This window comes from Saccostrea echinata, unplaced genomic scaffold (genome assembly GCF_033153115.1).
Source record: "Saccostrea echinata isolate AGI-Se365-2 ecotype Australia unplaced genomic scaffold, CSIRO_AGI_Sech_v1 ptg000045l, whole genome shotgun sequence".
NCBI lineage: Eukaryota > Metazoa > Mollusca > Bivalvia > Ostreida > Ostreidae > Saccostrea > Saccostrea echinata.
This window is the reverse complement of record NW_026889794.1, coordinates 1,149,692-1,168,990: the sequence shown is the minus strand read 5'-3', so window position 1 is coordinate 1,168,990 and position 19,299 is coordinate 1,149,692. Positions and strand designations below refer to the sequence as shown.

The window sequence follows — 19,299 nt, the reverse complement described above, 5'->3', positions numbered from 1 at the left end:
AAATCAAATATTAGACTTTGAGATCTAAATTGTTCATTATTCAGTCAATTTCATAAAGTCAATCTAATGAATGGGACTGTTGGTAAACATTTATTCAAAACGCTATTTTTTTGTTATTCTAAACACTAAAATGACGAAGATCAAGATGTCTGCGCCCATCTGATGCAACAACGTGAAACTGATCAACACAGTATGACATCAAATGATTAAAATACTGAGTTTTAGAAAACACATACATCATATTGCAGCGAACACCATGGCTCGGATTGTTGATATTTGCTCAAATGGTTTGTTGTTTTTTTAAAAAGTATGCTATAGACTCTAGAATAGTTGTTTATTTAATTATTTTTTACAAACAATAGCGCCCAAGTCTGGGATCTTTCCAGTAATTTTTAATTCATCTTATGGCGTCATACTTTTATGGACATTGATACGTTTTAATCAACAGAGCTAGGGCAGTTGGTGTCCATGGCAACAGGAAGTCTTAAGTCTGGTAAAGTGATAGCTGTACCTACTGACACAATTTATGGAATAGCCGCTCTTGTACAGAACAGTGAAGCAGTGGACCGAATGTACAACATTAAAAACCGGGACTACAGTAAACCATTGGCTATCAGTGTAGCTGAAATAAATGACATCTATAGGTATGTTGGTTTGATTGCAGAGAGAGCATCAGAATTGATAATGTAACAGGGGTGTCACTATGGAAGTATATAACACAACACTCCTGTCAGGGTTCATCAGATTTATTGCACAGTGGAGTGATTATATATATATATTGTGTTGTATTGTGTAAGCCCTGTAAATATCATAAAAACAACAATAAATATAATGTAAATAATTATCACACACAATGTTCATTATTTCACATGAAGATAATTATTAGATTATCATCATTTATAATATTTACACTGTCATCAAAGGGAGATAACTCTTGAATATATAAATCTTTACATATTAATTACTCCCATAATATCATAAAAAAATATTTTCCAGATTAAAAACATATAAATCTAAATCTCACCATTCTATGGGAATAGGCTTTCCCACAAATTGTTAATATAGAAGTATCTACATGAATGGTGATCTGTAATTTAATACAATTTATTTAAAAATATTATCCCTTTAAAAATATATCAATTGCTCACTTTGAACAATATCATCAAATATATCTTTGATCATCATAAAAACATATAATCTGATTAACATCAAATTACTTCTGTTAAATACTTAATATTGATCTTGTAATCAATAATAAATATACATCATAAAATAACTTTCTCTCAAATTTATTCATTCACTTTAGTAAGTGCAAATGGAAATGGCTTTTGCATACTATAGGATGAACATTTAAAATATGAAATAATATTAGTAACTTACCAGAAATGGAAATCTGTCCAAAGTCAAGAATGTCTTTTTTTTAATATATATATAGTCTGGTCAGATCAACCATTGAACAAAGAATGGTCTTAATAAAGCGGGAAAACTCCAACCCAGTCAATAAAACCAATAGAATCAGACCTTTCAAATCAATAACCAATAAAAACCAAAATAACAATAACCACTTCCAAAACACCTGACCAATGCCCTTAGGTAATATATAAGTATGTACAGGTAATGGAGAACTAAGGGGTGGATCTAGGTTTTGAATAACAAATTTAAATAAAAGTTAAAACATATATTCTGGCAAGTTCTGTTACTTTATTTTTGTACAAATCCAACACTATTACAATAACATGTTTGTCAATTTGGCATAAAATATATGGTGGTTCTAGATAGCTGGTTAAGCAGTGTTTCGTTGAAACTCATGGTAGAATTAGCTAGACATGCAGGGCTGACTGCTAGTGAAAGTTGTCAGCCCTGCCAAAACTCTACTAGCCCAAGAAAATTATTTCTTTTATAAATTTGTTTTTAGCGATAATATGAATGGGGCGCGATCACCATTACTTCCATCCCGAATATATAGGAAGTCGAATTCTACCCCTTTGCCTATTACACTTAGCTACCAATACTATTAGTTGATTTGAGAGATATTTGTCAAATATATAAATGTTAATTTATGTCAAATTTTAACACATCCAGCCGGACGTTGGTACGTGCTGCGAAATTTATGCGTCTCGGGCGGTCGGGCGCAGGGTTATTTCAAATACTTTGGTTAAGCTAGTCAAAATTCTTTTGAAAAATTAATTACCCCAAGCAAATACCAATACAGTTGATACAATTTAATACCTGAGTACATGGCCGTAGGAACCGGGGGGGGGGGGGGGGGCACGGGGGGGCCGTGCCCCCCCAATAATTTTGCCGATATATAGATTACAATAGAAAACATAGCTACTATATGTGTGTGCCCCCTCAATAAAAACGTCTGATGACCTTTTTTTTTTTTTTTTGCTTGTCAAGAAATTTTCGGTAATTGATAGTGCCCCCTCAGCTGAAAATGTATGGCTGTGCCCCTCCGAATTGAAATTGCTTCCTACAGGCCTGGAGTATTTAATCTATCCATTCTGTTTTAACCATGTTCACCATGCTCAGAATAATATAAAGTGAATATAAAATATATAATGGGAAAAAAAGATGGCAGTACTTTCAATAAATTGAGGAAGGAGGCATTTTTTCAAAGATTGAATGATCAGAATTTGCTGCTTCAAATTTCATAATAGCAAATCCAAAAAAAAAAAAAAATCTATTGGAAATAATTTTAATCAGCCTCTTCAAATGAATAATGTCACCTCTTTGCTATAATATTATTGAAATACCTTAGATGTGTCTTTAAAAAAAATAAAATCAGTTTGTCATAATCAAAAATTACATTTATCTTTTTCATTTGCCAATTTTTTTCTTATTGCAGACATATTTGGAATGCCATCTTTCTACAGTAATTAATATCTACAGGATGATCAGGAGATTGAAAAAATGTTAAAACTAGATTATATTTTTAGATGGGGTAAGGTGACAGTGAGCAGTGATTTACTATCTGAGTTACTACCTGGACCAGTGACTGTGGTGTTTGAGAGGACCAAGGATTTAAATCCAGAACTAAATCCAGGGACTTTGCTTGTTGGAATCCGAATTCCAGATCATAAATTTGTGCGGGAGATTTCAAGGTCATGTCAAGGCCCTATTGCCTTAACGAGTGCAAACTTCAGCTCAACTCAAAGTACATTGAATATTCAGGTAATATAAAATGTACATTAAAATCCATAATTTGAAGTACAGATTTATATTTCGAGTCTACAGTAACCTAGTTATTCAGATCATTACATTAAACATATTTCAATAAATTTATTGTATAGGAGTTTAAGAACCTGTGGCCCCAGCTAGACATTGTATTTGATGGGGGAGAACTTGGCGATACATTCCATTCCAGGGCAGGATCCACAGTGGTGGATCTCTCTGTTCAGGGCACGTACAAAATCATCAGGGAGGGAAGGTAAGCCTAAGATTACCTGGCACTTATTTTTACACAGAAAAATTGTTCTATATCTGATTAAATACTCTTAACAAGTGGTTAAATGAAGAATGAGATACATAATTCATTTTCTTACTGATGGTATTTGAATTATCTAGGACATTTTTTTGTCTGCATGTACAATGTGATTCTTATTAATTTTTTTTTCTTAGTGCAATAAAACCTACTTTGGCAGCACTCCATGCTCATCATCTACAAGACAGAGAGAAAAGATAGCAAGACCAGGACAGCTCATAATATTATATTCATATATACATATCTTATACAAGGTTAAAGATCTAGCTTGAACATAGCTACAATGTGATACCTATTCTTTTTAAATTAGTATTTTATGTTTTAATTTAATGAATGCGAAAGGAACAAGAAAAAAAGTGAATGGGAGCTATTTTTTATGAAAGAAATATGGATAGAAATATTAGAGAAATGTTAAAATTTAGTATACAGAAAGTTCTAGCTTGAACATAGCAACAATGAGATACCTATTCTTTTTAAATTGCTATTTTATGTTTTAATTGAATAAAAAACAAAAGAGGATATAAATAATAAACATTTATAAAGTTGAAACTAGTTTAGAAATACAGTGCACATGCATCCTTATATTTATTGAATGGATTTACAGGTGTGAAACAGGGGTAATAGCACACCTACATGTATTTGAAAGCATATGCTTATTGTTATTAATATATATGTGTATTAGCTACAACTCAGATACATAGTCCCAATATATACATGTATCAGAAAAAAGATTGTGTGTTTATGGGTTGACTTCATGCTTTGGGTTTGGGGCTGTCTCTGAAGATTCTGATGATAATGAAACTAAAAATGAGGAAATATTAGAAATGTTTTTAATTTCCCTCAATTACTGTATTGCAGGCAACTGTGTATAAATGTGATATCACTGGGAGTTTAAGATCAAATATGATTCATGTTAATGTAGATTCTTTTGAACACTGAATACTAGGAAGGAAAAAAAAACTTGCTGGGTTTATAAATTAATGTGATGTAATTTGTTTATGTTCATGTACAGATTACAAAAAGAACTTTTAATGTGGTTTAGTTTTAAATTTATCTCATTTTCTAGATACATATAAAAGAACTGACTCAGAATCATAGTTATTTTGTCAAAATCTCCTTTTCAAAACACTTTTTGTACTTTGCAAATCATTTCTGAATTTATTCTCTTGTACTTTGATGATATAAACATTTCTGTGGAAGTTGTAGAATATTATATGATATTTTAAATGAATTTTTTTTTAATGTTTATTATGTTCTATTCATTATTAATAATATTCTCTATTGCACAACTGTGCATTTTTGTTTTTATATGATATTATACAAAGCAAATTTATTATAAAGAATTTAAACATTGAAGTACTTTTTTTTCTCTTTATTATGTCTGTATACATGTATATTGATTTTTAAATAGATTTTTATCATCTCATTCTAATTATATACATTTAGGATGCATATTTCCTGAATGATGCACCAACTGTGCGAAATTATATTTAAGAATGGGGTACTGAGACACTGAATATATACATGTAGTAACATTCAGCCATGCTCATAAATAGCAATTTTATAAATTCAGTAATTTATTCATATTAAGCGGTTACTGATTTTGTAATCAGTAGCTGAATGTCCAGTTGATTACTTGATTATCCATTTAATCTATTCCAGATAATTATAGGCGCAAGTAAAATTGTGCTTTTGTTCTCTCCTATAGGCTTCATCCTTATAAAAACTACAATTCTCTCCGAGACCAGTGGTGAGTATGGTGGGGGTAAATAAAAAAAAGTATCTTGTAAGCCAGTTCTTACCCAGTAATGAGCTCTGTTGTTATACATGTAGGCCTTTATTATTGAATTACCATGTGACAGAATTTGACTGAAGAAAGTGTCGTGTGGATACATACTTGTAATGATAAGATTTGAAATTACTCAAAATTACAGAAAAGTGTACAAAATCACAAGGGTTTGATGTTAAAGTGTATGGCAGCATTTCCTTAAATTTGTCAGTCTCTTTTAACTGTTAGCTCATTCCAATAAAATCATGTCAATACGCAAGAGTATGTTCTTCGTACAAACCATTTCTAAAACAAGCCAGGCTATTGACAAATAAGTTGATAATAAAAGGGTATCTACAATCTCGTTTAAAGTCAACATTTCGCAAATTCTGTACAATCTGTCGTTAGGTCGAATGTTGACTTGAATCTTTAATACAAATTGTTAGGGCATCATTTTCGGATGAGACCTTAAAATCCGAGGCCATGTGTCACGGTAGGCGTTGGCACAATAAAGATCCCTCACTGTTCCATGGACCTGAGTGCCGAGTAAAGGTCTAAATTTGAAGCCCTTTACTGATATATTGTGACGTATCTATCTGAGTGAAAAATTCTCGAATAGAACCTAAAACAACATAGTTTACAATCAATCAATCATATTGAATTAATAGACTATGCATTTCTCCGTTTACCCGAACATGATAAAAAGCACACAGCGGGTGTGACAGTCGACAGGGGATGCTTACTCCTCCATGGCACATGCTCCCACCTTTGATGTTTTCGGTGGTCTGTGTTTTGTTTTGCTCCCAATTTGTATTGGCTCTTTAGACTTTTGAGCATGGTTACTGTTTGTTAACTTTATGTTTCAGGACATAGATTTTCAAAGGTGAGAAATCGACGTATAAAAAAAATTACAATGTAATTTCGAACGAGATGGGAACTATGTTGATTGTTAAGTATTGAAATTAGAATATGTGACTTATGTTTTTCAGAGAAATGTTTGTTGACGTGAATACGAAAAAGTGATATATCACAGTGCGTCATTAATAAACATGCAACTTGAACATATTTGTGCATGTAGGTATAATTGTGCAGGGTAAAACTAAGATGTGATCGCATGAGTTCGGACATTTTAATTAATGTCACGTGCCCCTAATTTAAGTGAGCAAAGTGAACGGCGTTGAATTAATCTGGGACGAAGAAGGGGTATAAGGATTATGCAAACACCCCCTTCACGAACGAAGTAATTTTCAGTATTTTATATGAAAAATCAATGATAAATTGAAAAGCATAAAATGATATAGTCGTATTAAGATTTTAAAAATATATTTTATGAAGTGTAACGCTGACATTTTTAAAATCAAATATGAACATTTTATAATCAAAGAATGCATTGTTAAATATTCAACAAACTTTATAATAAAAAAAATTACTTTACAGACATGGATATAAAATCCCAATTCAGCTTTAGATTACATGATTTTTCTCGATTTAGTTAGTTTTATCGAAAATAAGCATCACTACTAAGATGTGTCTGTAAATATCTGTCTTCGCCTTCAGGAGTAGCCCACTGCATGAGAAACAGAGAAGATTTCATCTTAGCTGCAATAATGTAGCCCTCTCCGTTCTTTTTTTTTTTGGGGGGGGGGCTGAAAACATCAGATAAAAAAATGGGAGAGGACTACGTTATTGCAGCTAGTATTTTCTTCGGGCACAAAGACTTAACAGGGCAGAATGTGATTTGAATTACAATGTTATGATTTTGGGTTACACAAGTTTACAGAAAAACTGAGCACATAAGCTCCGACACAGCCAGGGGAAAAGCTTTCGAGACAAAAAATCCATACAGAAGAGGTAGTTTGAAATGCAGAACACCACTTCCTAAGTTTTAAAAACCGTTATTATTATCAATCAATCAATAAAAAAATATCAACGCTTGGTCACCTAGTTTGGTACATTATCCCCCCAAACCATGATTATTATTCATGAGCATCTATAAGTGAATTTGCGATGATACATACTGTATAAGCAGAATTTTTCGCGAGGATTCAATTCTGGCATTATTAGGGTTCTGAGATCGCTAAAATTTAATATCGCTAACAATTTATTCCATATCGTTTGTTACAGCTATCTCTCTTGATATTAAAGAAATCGCTAAGATTACTTCTCGCTAAAAATATATATCAATATTTTGGGATAAATCGCTAAATTTGCGTCTCGCTAAAATTTCTACTTATACGGTATATAGCGTGCTTCATATGGGTGCATTTAAGGAATAACTGTCTAATTTTTTGGATTCATGATGAGATCAATCGAGTGGCTTGCGTGAAAATTTGCATAAACGCCGAAGGCCAATCGATTGATCATCGTCAAGAATCCAAAAAATCTGACATATATATATATATATATATATATATATATATATATATATATATATATATATATATATATATATATATATATATATATATATATATATATATATATTCAAATTAGTCAAGAAAAGATTGATTTTCGGAGGAGTTTACGAGGGAGAAAATTGTAGTGGTAATGAGTATTTTTAAAATGCAGCGGTAATGTTCAATTCAACTCATTTATTTGACAACACCATCATACTCTGGCATATAGTCATCAACACAGCAAGCAATAACATACGTAAAATCAATATAAATAAAAATATTCCAGTAAGCATATCAGTTATGTTGAAGTTTTTCTTTTCTAATACCAAAACGCTTTTTCAGAAAGTTACATACTCTTTTAGCAATTTTAATACTTGGAGGGTTGATAATGTCAAGAATAGGGTTTTCCTTCATGTAACATTGAGTATTAAATATATCACAATATTGTAATCTATACTGACCATAACTAGGACAATAAAGTACAAAATGTTTTTCATTTTCAATAAAAAGTTTAAAAGAACGACATACACGTTTTTTTCTCTAGGAACAGGTGGCCTTGAGTAACTTTCCATTTCAATATGTAGTATATGAGCACTAATTCTTAGTTTTGTTAGGATTGTTCTAAGACTTTCAGATTTCTTCAATGGAATTGTAGGTAGTTCTGTGATTTATATTCATTTAAATTTATTATATTACTTTAAAAAGTAATTTTCCAGAATCTGATTTAGAAATGTTCTTGTACTGTTCACAGATTTTGTTCCTATAGTGCTCCTCTAATTTATGTCTTAAAGTTTTGTGCGATATGTCCAATGAAGATAAAGGCAATTTCTGTAGAGTAAAAAGTTTTCTTTGCCAAGATATTCTAGACCCCAGTGTTTTATCTGCCTTAAATGCAGACACCATGCACTAATAGTGGGAATTGTCCCAACTCCTATAGAACAGCAATATTAGATGATTTTCTATGAACACCAATAATGTCTTTAAATATTTGGAGTTAAGTTGTATTTTTTTCAAATTGGAAATGATCTGAGGATAATAAATCTCATTTGTAGTCTGCAATCCAAATTTCAGAACCGTACGTTAAGATTGGAGTAATCATAGATCTATAAAGTTTTAATATTGTCTCGACAGAAAAATTTATATTAGCTGGAAAATTAGTTTTTTATAGCATAATAGGCCTTTCTAGCTCTTTCTGACAGCTGTTCTGCTGAGAATTTCATTTTTCCATCAGATTTAAATACAAGTCCCAGATATTTATACTGATTTGTTATTTCTTTGAGAAAAAATCATAACATTTGTTTTTTCCATGTTCACACATAATTTCCATTCATGAAAATATTTACTTAAAATATATATACATTTCTGTAAACCAATAGGTGTCTCCGATACAAAAATAAGATCATCAGCAAATAACGTGGTTAATAGGGAATGAATCTAAATGAGCTGGATCTGTGGCTGTATTATTGAAATATTTTACAAAATCATCAATAAAAATATTGAAAAGTGTTGGACTCAGGTTATCACCTTGTTTCACTCCACTATTCGCTAAAACTTCACTCATTTGATTGTCTTTTAACAGGAGTAATAAGTATTTGTATACATATTGTATAAAAGTTTCAAAAAATAGCCACCAATGCCTTTTTATTAATTAAAGGTGCAGATCTCCAAACAGTGTCAAAGGCTTTGGAAAAGTCTACAAAGCAGGCAAATAGTTTCTTTTTCTTTTTAAATGCATATTTGCTAATACGTCTTCTTAAAACATAGATATAGATACTGTCCGTAGTTCAATGTTTTTTTTTCTAAACCCCGAATGTAAAATGTAATATTTACATTTCCAATGTCTTTGTCCGAGATAAAATTACAAATTGTAAAAACACTTTATATCTACACAAATCTACTGATTCATCGATAGGCGCAGTTAAAAATTCACGTGCGGGGCGGGACAAATAGAGACAGAAGCGGGGCTATTAGCACGGGAATTTGCAGAATCAGGAGCATGTATATATATATATATATATATATATATATATATATATATATATATATATATATATATATATATATATATATATATATAATCTCTACTGTAAGAAAAAATGTCCAAATAGTTCAAAACGTCGTCGTATCAACCGTAAAAGTATCGTTCCTTTGAGTAGATGAAGATCTGTCTTCCTCGTATTTTTTGGCCCGTCTAGAAAAAAAGAAAGAAAAAACGTTAACAAAATTCACTTAACAATATGTGACAGTTATGCCATTTAAAAAAAATGGATTTCTGTGGATGATTGAAGATTTACTTTGGTGGAGGAAAATCTTTGCCATCTTGGATGGTTTCCGGTAGATTGGTGCCTAGTGTTTCCGGTAAAATAAGAGAGAGCAGCCCAGCTAGTATGGAAGCTCCTCCAAACACAACTAGCGGAAGAGCTTGTCCGAAATGGCCATCAATTATCAAACTCTAAATACAGATAAACTTCATACAATTAGAGGAAATGAGATTTCACTATCCAAGAACCGCGGTTTGTGTATCATGCATCTATCCATAACGATTTGAATCTTGGCCAGAAAATTGAATTTTGGGGGGATAAACATCGTCTTTCATACAACAGATGTACGTATATATATATATATATATATATATATATATATATATATATATATATATATATATATATATATATACTCTACATGCAAGAAAAAAAGCATAGTAAAATTTTAGTGACACATTGAATATAAAGGTTACTCAGTAGAATGATGTATTGATAATAAAGAAAGGTTGTAAACAATAGGTCTTAAATCTAAATGTCATAATTACTCAAGAATTTTACAATGATAGAAGTTCAAGGTCATTAAAGATCAATATCTGGTATGCCCTATGATAAACCAAAAACGTCATCCCAACGGACGTAAATGACTGTAGCAAACTGTGTCAGAATACCCACTCTAAATGTAGAGCTTTGTTCAGCTGTTGCAGAGTATGGGGATACGATTGTGTTTGGCGGATATGACTATTCATTTTGTCCAGTGCATACTCAATGGGGTTAAAATCTGGCGATTTAGATGGCCAAGGCAGAACAGGATGCTGTGCAAGAATGCACTTGTCAAACGAGCCGTATGCGACTGTATTGTCAGATTGAAATACAAGTGCGAGTCCAGGATGCTGCATTATTGGAAAGACATGTGCAGTTAGGACATCGTTAGTGTACCTTTTCCTCCATGTCCTTTGAATATGAACCAAATCAGTCCTACTTGTATATAGTACCGTTTTCCACTTCATTACGCCATGTACGCCACCACCACCAAATCTATTAACCTCCCAGGAGCATTCATTACGAAGCTTATGCACTCTGACTCTTACATCTGGTTTTGCAATAAACATTTTGGATGTTTTGCAATAAACATTTTAGACTAGTAGCTAAACCAAACTGTTCAGCGGTGTTCCTTTGGCCATACTCTGTTCGTGTGAGACATTTGAAGTCGAATTTGCAGTGTTGTGGGGTCAGATAAATAATTCCTTTGGCGATAATTCCAGCATCCCGTAATCAATTGCAAACGGTCTTGTTAGATATTCTATGCTGTTCAGGGATAGCTAATGCTATAAACGACCTCATTGTGAAACTTTGATGAAAATTATGCAATCATTGAAGACATCCTGTGCTGCTGCTGTCACGCGTGGTCTGCCATATTTTTGGCCATCATTTGTTGTATCATGCTGTTGGTATCTGTTTCATAGGTAAGATTTGGTGCTTTGTGCAACATTAAAACCTCTTTCAATTTTAGACTGTGGTACACCTGCTCCCAGTCGAGCAATTTCTTTTTTGCGATTTGCAACATTCAGATGCGGCATGCATTTTTAATTAAATATCGTCAATTTTCCGCAACCCCCCCCCCCCCCCCCCCGAATCAAAATATCAAAAACCCTAGCTTTTGATAGCCCGTCTGTACCTGAAGGATGTGGATTAGAAACCAACAAATGAAAAGTGAAATGAGACCAAATTTTAGTGTGAGTTTTGTAGAATGGCTGTCAAGAATGGATAAGTTAACACCAGCATTAAAAATAGTATTAAATGATCAGGAATTCTGATGTCCTCTGATTGGTCTAGACGCTCTTTCCTGAAGCGTACCTCAGACTGAGTTCACCTTAAAATTATTCGGGTTTTCCCTCTTGACCAACCATAGAATTGCTTACAATTTTTCAACCAATCAAATTAATTGCGCATTTTAAAGCAGGTGCTGCTATCAATCTAGATATGGCAGACGTACGGAAGCGTATTAGGGCCGCAGCAGTATCTTTTATTAATTTGTTTTAACAAATTACTAATTTGTTATAACAGATTACTAATTTGTTATAACAGATTACTAATTTGTTATAACAAATTATCAATTTGTTAAAACAAATTACTAATTTGATAAAACAAATTACTAATTTGTTAAAACAAATTACTAATTTGTTATAACAGATTACTAATTTGTTATAACAAATTACTAATTTGTTATAACAAATTATCAATTTGTTAAAACAAATTACTAATTTGTTAAAACAAATTACTAATTTGTTAAAACAAATTACTAATTTGTTATAACAAATTACTAATTTGTTATAACAAATTATCAATTTGTTATAACAAATTACTAATTTGTTAAAACAAATTACTAAATTGTTATAACAAATTATCAATTTGTTATAACAAATTATTAATTTGTTATAACAGATTACTAATTTGTTATAACAAATTACTAATTTGTTATAACAAATTATTAATTTGTTATAACAGATTACTAATTTGTTATAACAGATTACTAATTTGTTATAACAAATTATCAATTTGTTAAAACAGATTACTAATTTGTTATAACAGATTACTAATTTGTTATAACAGATTACTAATTTGTTATAACAGATTACTAATTTGTTATAACAGATTACTAATTTGATATAACAAATTATCAATTTGATATAACAAATTAATAATTTGTTATAACAAATTGGTAATTTGTTATAACAAATTAATAATTTTGATAAAGTGAAAGTGTATACAGATCTATGGAAGCCAGATGAGATCAGAAATCTTTTTATAAGTTGGATTTGTGAAAATAGTAAATGTGCAAGCTCTGCAGCTACAGCTTTTGACCAATATGTTAATCTGGATTTACATCTTTTAGCATTTAGAGTTTTCACTGTCAAACATTATTGTTATAAAGATACAATGCATTAAATTCTTTGGTTACTTATTCTTAGGAGCTCTATTTGAATTTTGTCCTCCTCCCCCACCAGGGCTCCGTCCTTGACTCCCATTTACCAGGTCATTGCATCCCCGTTCGTATGCTAGGAAAAAATATCTTATCAAAGACATGTTATTTGGAGAGGGAATTTTTCCCACCCTGAATCAACATGTTCATTATAATATTTTTTTTTCAATATGTCTTTTATTTTATTTCATTTTACCCCCCCCCCCCTCCCTCTCTCTCTCGATTCATTCTATACATGTACCAAATGATTTATGCCTACTGTTCAATCCAGTTTATGTATCATGAATAAAATATATTTTAAACTAAACCGCCGTTCCTAATGCAAAAACCTGAATCTGCTCCTCTGGTTATCCTCCTTGGCCCCAATTTATGCTGGGGGCAATAAAGGCAACATTGATAAAAAATGAATTTGTAGATAAATTATCATAGAAAAATTGATAAACACTCTGTAATAACCTTTTCTGAAAACGAAAATAAACAATATTCTTGAGTGGGTAGTACTTCGTAAAATTTGAATTAAGATACCTTGTGAAATTTTTTCATGTATGTATGTATTTTTATAATCAAAATACGTGCCTTTTGGAAAAGCCCTCAAAGTCCCACTAAAGCCTTCATAACTTATTATTGGCTGAAAACTTTGACAGTTGTTTCTTCAAATTCATTTGTAATTTGTATCCTGGTTGTCTCATATAGGACTACTCATATATTTTACAAGAAATCGTTAAGCAATATAATTTGTTATAACAATACACACAAAATATTACACATGTGTAAAGAAGGAAAAAATAGGTCTTCTCCCATTTTGACCCCTGTGTTGACATTGAAAAAAGTGTTGATTTGAATGGACGACGTTGAAATCATATTTAATTGTCCGGAACTTCGAATTTTTCTCGAAGGATCCAACATTCTGTATTTCTTCTACATAATCCCTGGATCCAGAGGAGCAGATTCAGGTTTTTGCATTAGGAACGGCGGTTTAGTTTAAAATATATTTTATTCATGATACATAAACTGGATTGAACAGTAGGCATAAATCATTTGGTACATGTATAGAATGAATCGAGAGAGAGAGGGAGGGGGGGGGTAAAATGAAATAAAATAAAAGACATATTGAAAAAAAAAATATTATAATGAACATGTTGATTCAGGGTGGGAAAAATTCCCTCTCCAAATAACATGTCTTTGATAAGATATTTTTTCCTAGCATACGAACGGGGATGCAATGACCTGGTAAATGGGAGTCAAGGACGGAGCCCTGGTGGGGGAGGAGGACAAAATTCAAATAGAGCTCCTAAGAATAAGTAACCAAAGAATTTAATGCATTGTATCTTTATAACAATAATGTTTGACAGTGAAAACTCTAAATGCTAAAAGATGTAAATCCAGATTAACATATTGGTCAAAAGCTGTAGCTGCAGAGCTTGTACATTTATTATTTTCACAAATCCAACTTATAAAAAGATTTCTGATCTCATCTGGCTTCCATAGATCTGTATGCACTTTCACTTTATCAAAATTATTAATTTGTTATAACAAATTACCAATTTGTTATAACAAATTAATAATTTGTTATAACAAATTAATAATTTGTTATAACAAATTATTAATTTGTTATAACAAATTATTAATTTGTTATAACAAATTATTAATTTGTTATAACAAATTATTAATTTGTTATATCAAATTGATAATTTGTTATATCAAATTAGTAATCTGTTATAACAAATTAGTAATCTGTTATAACAAATTAGTAATCTGTTTTAACAAATTAGTAATCTGTTATAACAAATTAGTAATTTGTTTTAACAAATTAGTAATTTGTTTTAACAAATTAGTAATTTGTGATAACAAATTAGTAATTTGTGATAACAAATTAGTAATCTGTTATAACAAATTAGTAATCTGTTTTAACAAATTAGTAATCTGTTATAACAAATTAGTAATTTGTTTTAACAAATTAGTAATTTGTTTTAACAAATTGATAATTTGTTATAACAAATTAGTAATTTGTTATAACAAATTAGTAATCTGTTATAACAAATTAGTAATCTGTTATAACAAATTAGTAATCTGTTATAACAAATTAGTAATTTGTTAAAACAAATTAATAAAAGATACTGCTGCGGCCCTAATACGCTTCCGTACAGACGTCAGTACCGAAGAGACTAAACTCCTTTATTAGTAAATGGTTGAGAATTTGTTGTTTGCCTATAATGTTTTTCAGCTTTTAAACAGTCGTTATGCTGTTGAAATATTATTATAATGTGTTGTTATACTACGCATTATATTATGAGTGTTTATGTTTGTTGGAGACAAAAACTAAAATTTCAAAAATGTTGTAAAATTCCTCATCATTTAATAAAACGGGTTTTAACTTTTGAATTCGATCTACTCGTGACTATACGGACCTGGTCAGGTATTGGTTAATCTCGGCCTTCGGCCTCCCTCAACAATTGTACGTGACCAGGGGCCCGTTTCATCAAAGGTCGTACGCCCAGTCGTAGCGCTACGCCGGCGTAAAGTCGGGACTAGCACAAAGATTTGCGTTTCATTAAATAGCGTATCTTTACACCGGACTCAAGTTAGGCCAAACTTTACGTCTACTCATGGGTAGGCGTAAGTTCGGGCGTAAACATAAAATAAAGCGACTCTACTGATTTGAAAATGATTTAGCCATTCATTTAGAAGGTTTATGGTTCTAAGAAGTCTTTTTAATACATACGGTGCATAATTTAATTTCACAAACTATGAAGATTTGGGGGAGCGGAAACGGGGTGGGGCTGGAGGTTACACCAACTCGGGGAGATAGCTGACATGCAGTATTCACATAACTTATTTAGATAAATTTCTTCATTAAAGATTGCCTTATTAGGAATTCATTTTTACACCATCTCGTAAGTTTTGACAATCCTGCATTTATACACATTTGATTGTTGTATTTTAAGTATGAGGTATTGTAAATCGACTAAACGATATACATTTTATGTCATTCACTGAAAAGAAACCTATTAAAATGTCTATTAAAAAAAATTTTCCAAACATATTTATTTTTTCGAAAAAAAATGTTATTTTTCCACAAAAGCACAGTTACATGTATCTTCTTTAGCTTCGGTAAATATCTATATTTAAAAAACTAAATTTTTAACTCATCGTAAAACCAAGTAGGCTTTTTAAAAAAAATTATCATGCTCGAAAACTCCATTTCTTATTTACTCCACGTCCACATGCGTGGAGGAAGATGGGGGTCAGGGAAGAGGTCCACTTCCCTTCGCCGCAATTTGCGGAGTTATTTATGTACGAATCTAGAGTAAAGTAAGTAAAAAATGAAAATGACCTTGGACTCCTGTAAAGGAGTTAACTTAGTAGGTTGTTAGGAAGAACCATATTAACGAAGTTTAAGAATTGAAGGGAAGGACCCCCCCCCCCCCCCCCCCCCTTGAAATAAGATTTTCAGGTTTCGGAAAGAATATAACGATTTTTAGCTTGTCATCATCGTTTACTGATGACCCTGCCCCCCTCTACCCCTTTGAAAAAAAATCACGTCCAGGAAAAGTTGTTAACGTTCAAAAGACGAAAAAGATTCCAGTTGATTTCGTAAACACTTGTATACTTGAAAGTTAATATATCCTGATATTAAATACAAAAAATTAAAGACGGTTTTACCTTAGGGACTAGGGGCAACAAAGTCACTCGAAAGCTTCTGAGAATCATCGGTCAGGGAAACTTGACTAGGTAATGACTGTAATTTTACAATTATTACGTCCATGCATGACAATATATATTAATGTTTAAACAATGAATGATAAATCTATGAAAATTTAAAAATGAATATCGATGATAAAAAGAATCCACATTTTAAAAATAAATGCTACAATTTTAAGGAACAAGCGGAATGTTGTACAAGGGCATGTCATAGAAGAAATGGAAAAAAAAAATTATCTCTTTTTTTTCATGATGACGCGTCGTGCGATATTTCATCCCTTGGAGGCTAACATAATCAATGTTGCCCTCAACCCCAGTCAATATTTGTATTAATATCATTTTACCGATTCGCAATAATCTAGAAGTACATCATATGCCCAGTTCCTGTATACAAGTACATAAAATTGAAACGTATTCTCTCTATACTCTCTCTCTCTCTCTCTCTGAATTAAAATCAAGAGGGGATACTAGTAATGTAAAATTCCAAAATAAATATTTTCTTTCCATTCATTTACAACATCATTTATTTCTTTTCTCATACTTTTGATTTTGGAGTTTAATCAGCTGGTATGTTGTTAGTAGTTAATATTTTATAATAAATAGATTTAAGGATACATACCGCAAATTTTCATATCTCACACACAGAAGAGTTTCACTGGTATTTTTTCAATATTTCTTTCAATGAAAATGTAATAAAAAAAATTTGATTGTGTAAAATGTGCAAATACACTCTTGAAAATGTTCCTAGAAACTTTGCAGCAAGAAAACTTCATACATATTTAAAACTTTTCAAAAAATATATTGAATTGTAAAGTTGCAGTTCTGCACTTTTCACCTTATGTGGCTTGGTCAAACATTAAGCAGTATTACTAAACAAATATCACTTCTGAGGTAAGAGAGACACCTAATTTAGCAAAGATATCTGAATTTTGACAGAAAAAAGTTTGCTTGTGTTATTTATCCTTAAGATGCATGTTTCCTACAAGGTCCGTAAAAATTCATGTAAATTTTATTTAAGTCAATGTATATTTGTGTGTTGTTCTACATACATTGTACACAATCCGTATGTTTTAAGCTTTTTGCGCATGTGCAATGCAGCGTTGTCAAGGACTTGGTCGAGAGACTAAGCGTATCGTTTACGACTAGACTTACGCCACTTCCTGAAACGCAAATTACGCCCGACTAAATTATGGCGTAAACCCCGGAAGTACACCTTAGTTAAGTCTTAAATTTACGACTTTTGATGAAACGGGCCCCAGGTCCGCACAGTCAAGAGTAGACCTCATCAAAAGTCAATAATTGTATAATTTAGATTACTCGAAACAATCGTATCCATCTAATAAAAATTGTATGACAAATCTATTTTATATTACTCGGAATATTATTGCTAATATGCGTTTCTTTTTTTGAACAGTATATTAACAACTTATTGTCACATTCCTTTATCAAAATGTATCCCATATAAAAATGAGACATAATTGTTAAATTTTCCAATTGAAATAGGAAGTTTTCAAAATATTAACTCTGTGTATATTTCTTTCATCTTTCTTGGACTTGATCTGTTAAACAGCAAAGATTACAATCTTCACTTTCATTTATGTCTCATCTGTAATCGATTATAAGACTTACGAGATCTGCTACATAGGGGGACACCATCCCTCCAATACGCGCACAGGACGAGCTGGCGCCCATGGCGACGTTACGGACTACGGTGGGATAGAGTTCCGCTGACCAGATGTAAATGACGGCATACGCTGCAGCGGCCCCGATCTTACCGATCATTGCCAGAATCACTGTCGTATACATCTGATGACCTGAAATCGGTTAAATATCAAGCAATCTCAGATGAAATACATGTAGGCATAAGGACGTATTAGAATGAAATATGAGGATAACCAAGCTCAAAAGTCCATCGAAACAATGCAAAGGACAAGGTATGGTAATGACCGAATCTGGCCCCTTATTTAATGTAAAAATCAGAACACAGTTAAAATTGTGATAGTTTGTAGTTAAGAACTTAAGATGATGCTTGATTTAAAACAAGCACTAATTTTGATTCAAAGCTAACACGTAGGGTACAAGGTGGTGCAAAAGTACGACATTTTCCCGAATTTCCTCAATTTCTGTGGAATTTTGTCAAATTTGTGATACTTTTCACTTCGGGAAACATAGAGCACAAGCTTGCCTATCTGAGATTTTTATACAAAAGATGCATCTGATATACATGTACATGTAAGTGTATGAAATATATAAATTTGGTAGATACATGTAGGCAAACTTGTGCTCTATTTTTTCTGAAACAAAATTTGCATAAAAATGAGAAAATTTGGAAATTGACATATTTTCTGACCTTCCTGTGACCTCTTTGTATCCCATAAGTTAGAAACAATACTCATTTTGTAGCAGGGGTGACAACAGGTTTTTATTGATAAACTGTTGCATCATTCTAAAAACACCCCAAACCAGGGGCCAAAAAGGGGTCTTAGCGTATCTTGTCCTTTGGACCAGAGCAAACACGGATTTCTGAAACATCAGAGGTGGGATCAGGTGCCAAGGAGGAGCAGCATACCATGTCGACCAGTCACACCCGTCGTGTGCTCCTTGTTATGACCGGGCAAACATAAAAATCATATATATATATATATATATATATATATATATATATATATATATATATATATATATATATATATATATATATGCAA

General features: G+C 31.8%; 2 protein-coding genes across 3 annotated transcripts in view; one reads left to right on the top strand and one right to left on the bottom strand.

Annotated features, from left to right (window-relative positions):
• Window positions 1-188: 188 nt before the first annotated feature.
• On the top strand, window positions 189-4,107 carry LOC133201693 (threonylcarbamoyl-AMP synthase-like). Its single transcript, XM_061337482.1, has 5 exons — window positions 189-287; window positions 449-644; window positions 2,940-3,174; window positions 3,294-3,430; window positions 3,622-4,107. The coding sequence occupies exons 1-5, from the start codon at window positions 203-205 to the stop codon at window positions 3,683-3,685; spliced, it is 717 nt and encodes a 238-aa protein (XP_061193466.1). The 5' UTR covers window positions 189-202; the 3' UTR covers window positions 3,686-4,107.
• A 5,627-nt stretch (window positions 4,108-9,734) lies between these two features.
• LOC133201735 (organic cation transporter protein-like) overlaps window positions 9,735-19,299 on the bottom strand; it is a 30,278-nt gene continuing 20,713 nt past the window's right edge. The window contains exons 8-10 of one of the 2 annotated variants that reach the window (XM_061337525.1): window positions 18,224-18,408; window positions 9,943-10,100; window positions 9,735-9,839 (exon numbers count right to left, since the gene is read on the bottom strand). In XM_061337525.1, coding sequence (XP_061193509.1) covers window positions 9,758-9,839; window positions 9,943-10,100; window positions 18,224-18,408 — 425 coding nt within the window. In that variant the 3' untranslated portion in view covers window positions 9,735-9,757. The remainder of the gene's footprint in view (window positions 9,840-9,942; window positions 10,101-18,223; window positions 18,409-19,299) is intronic. The other variant, XM_061337526.1, reaches the window with a different exon arrangement.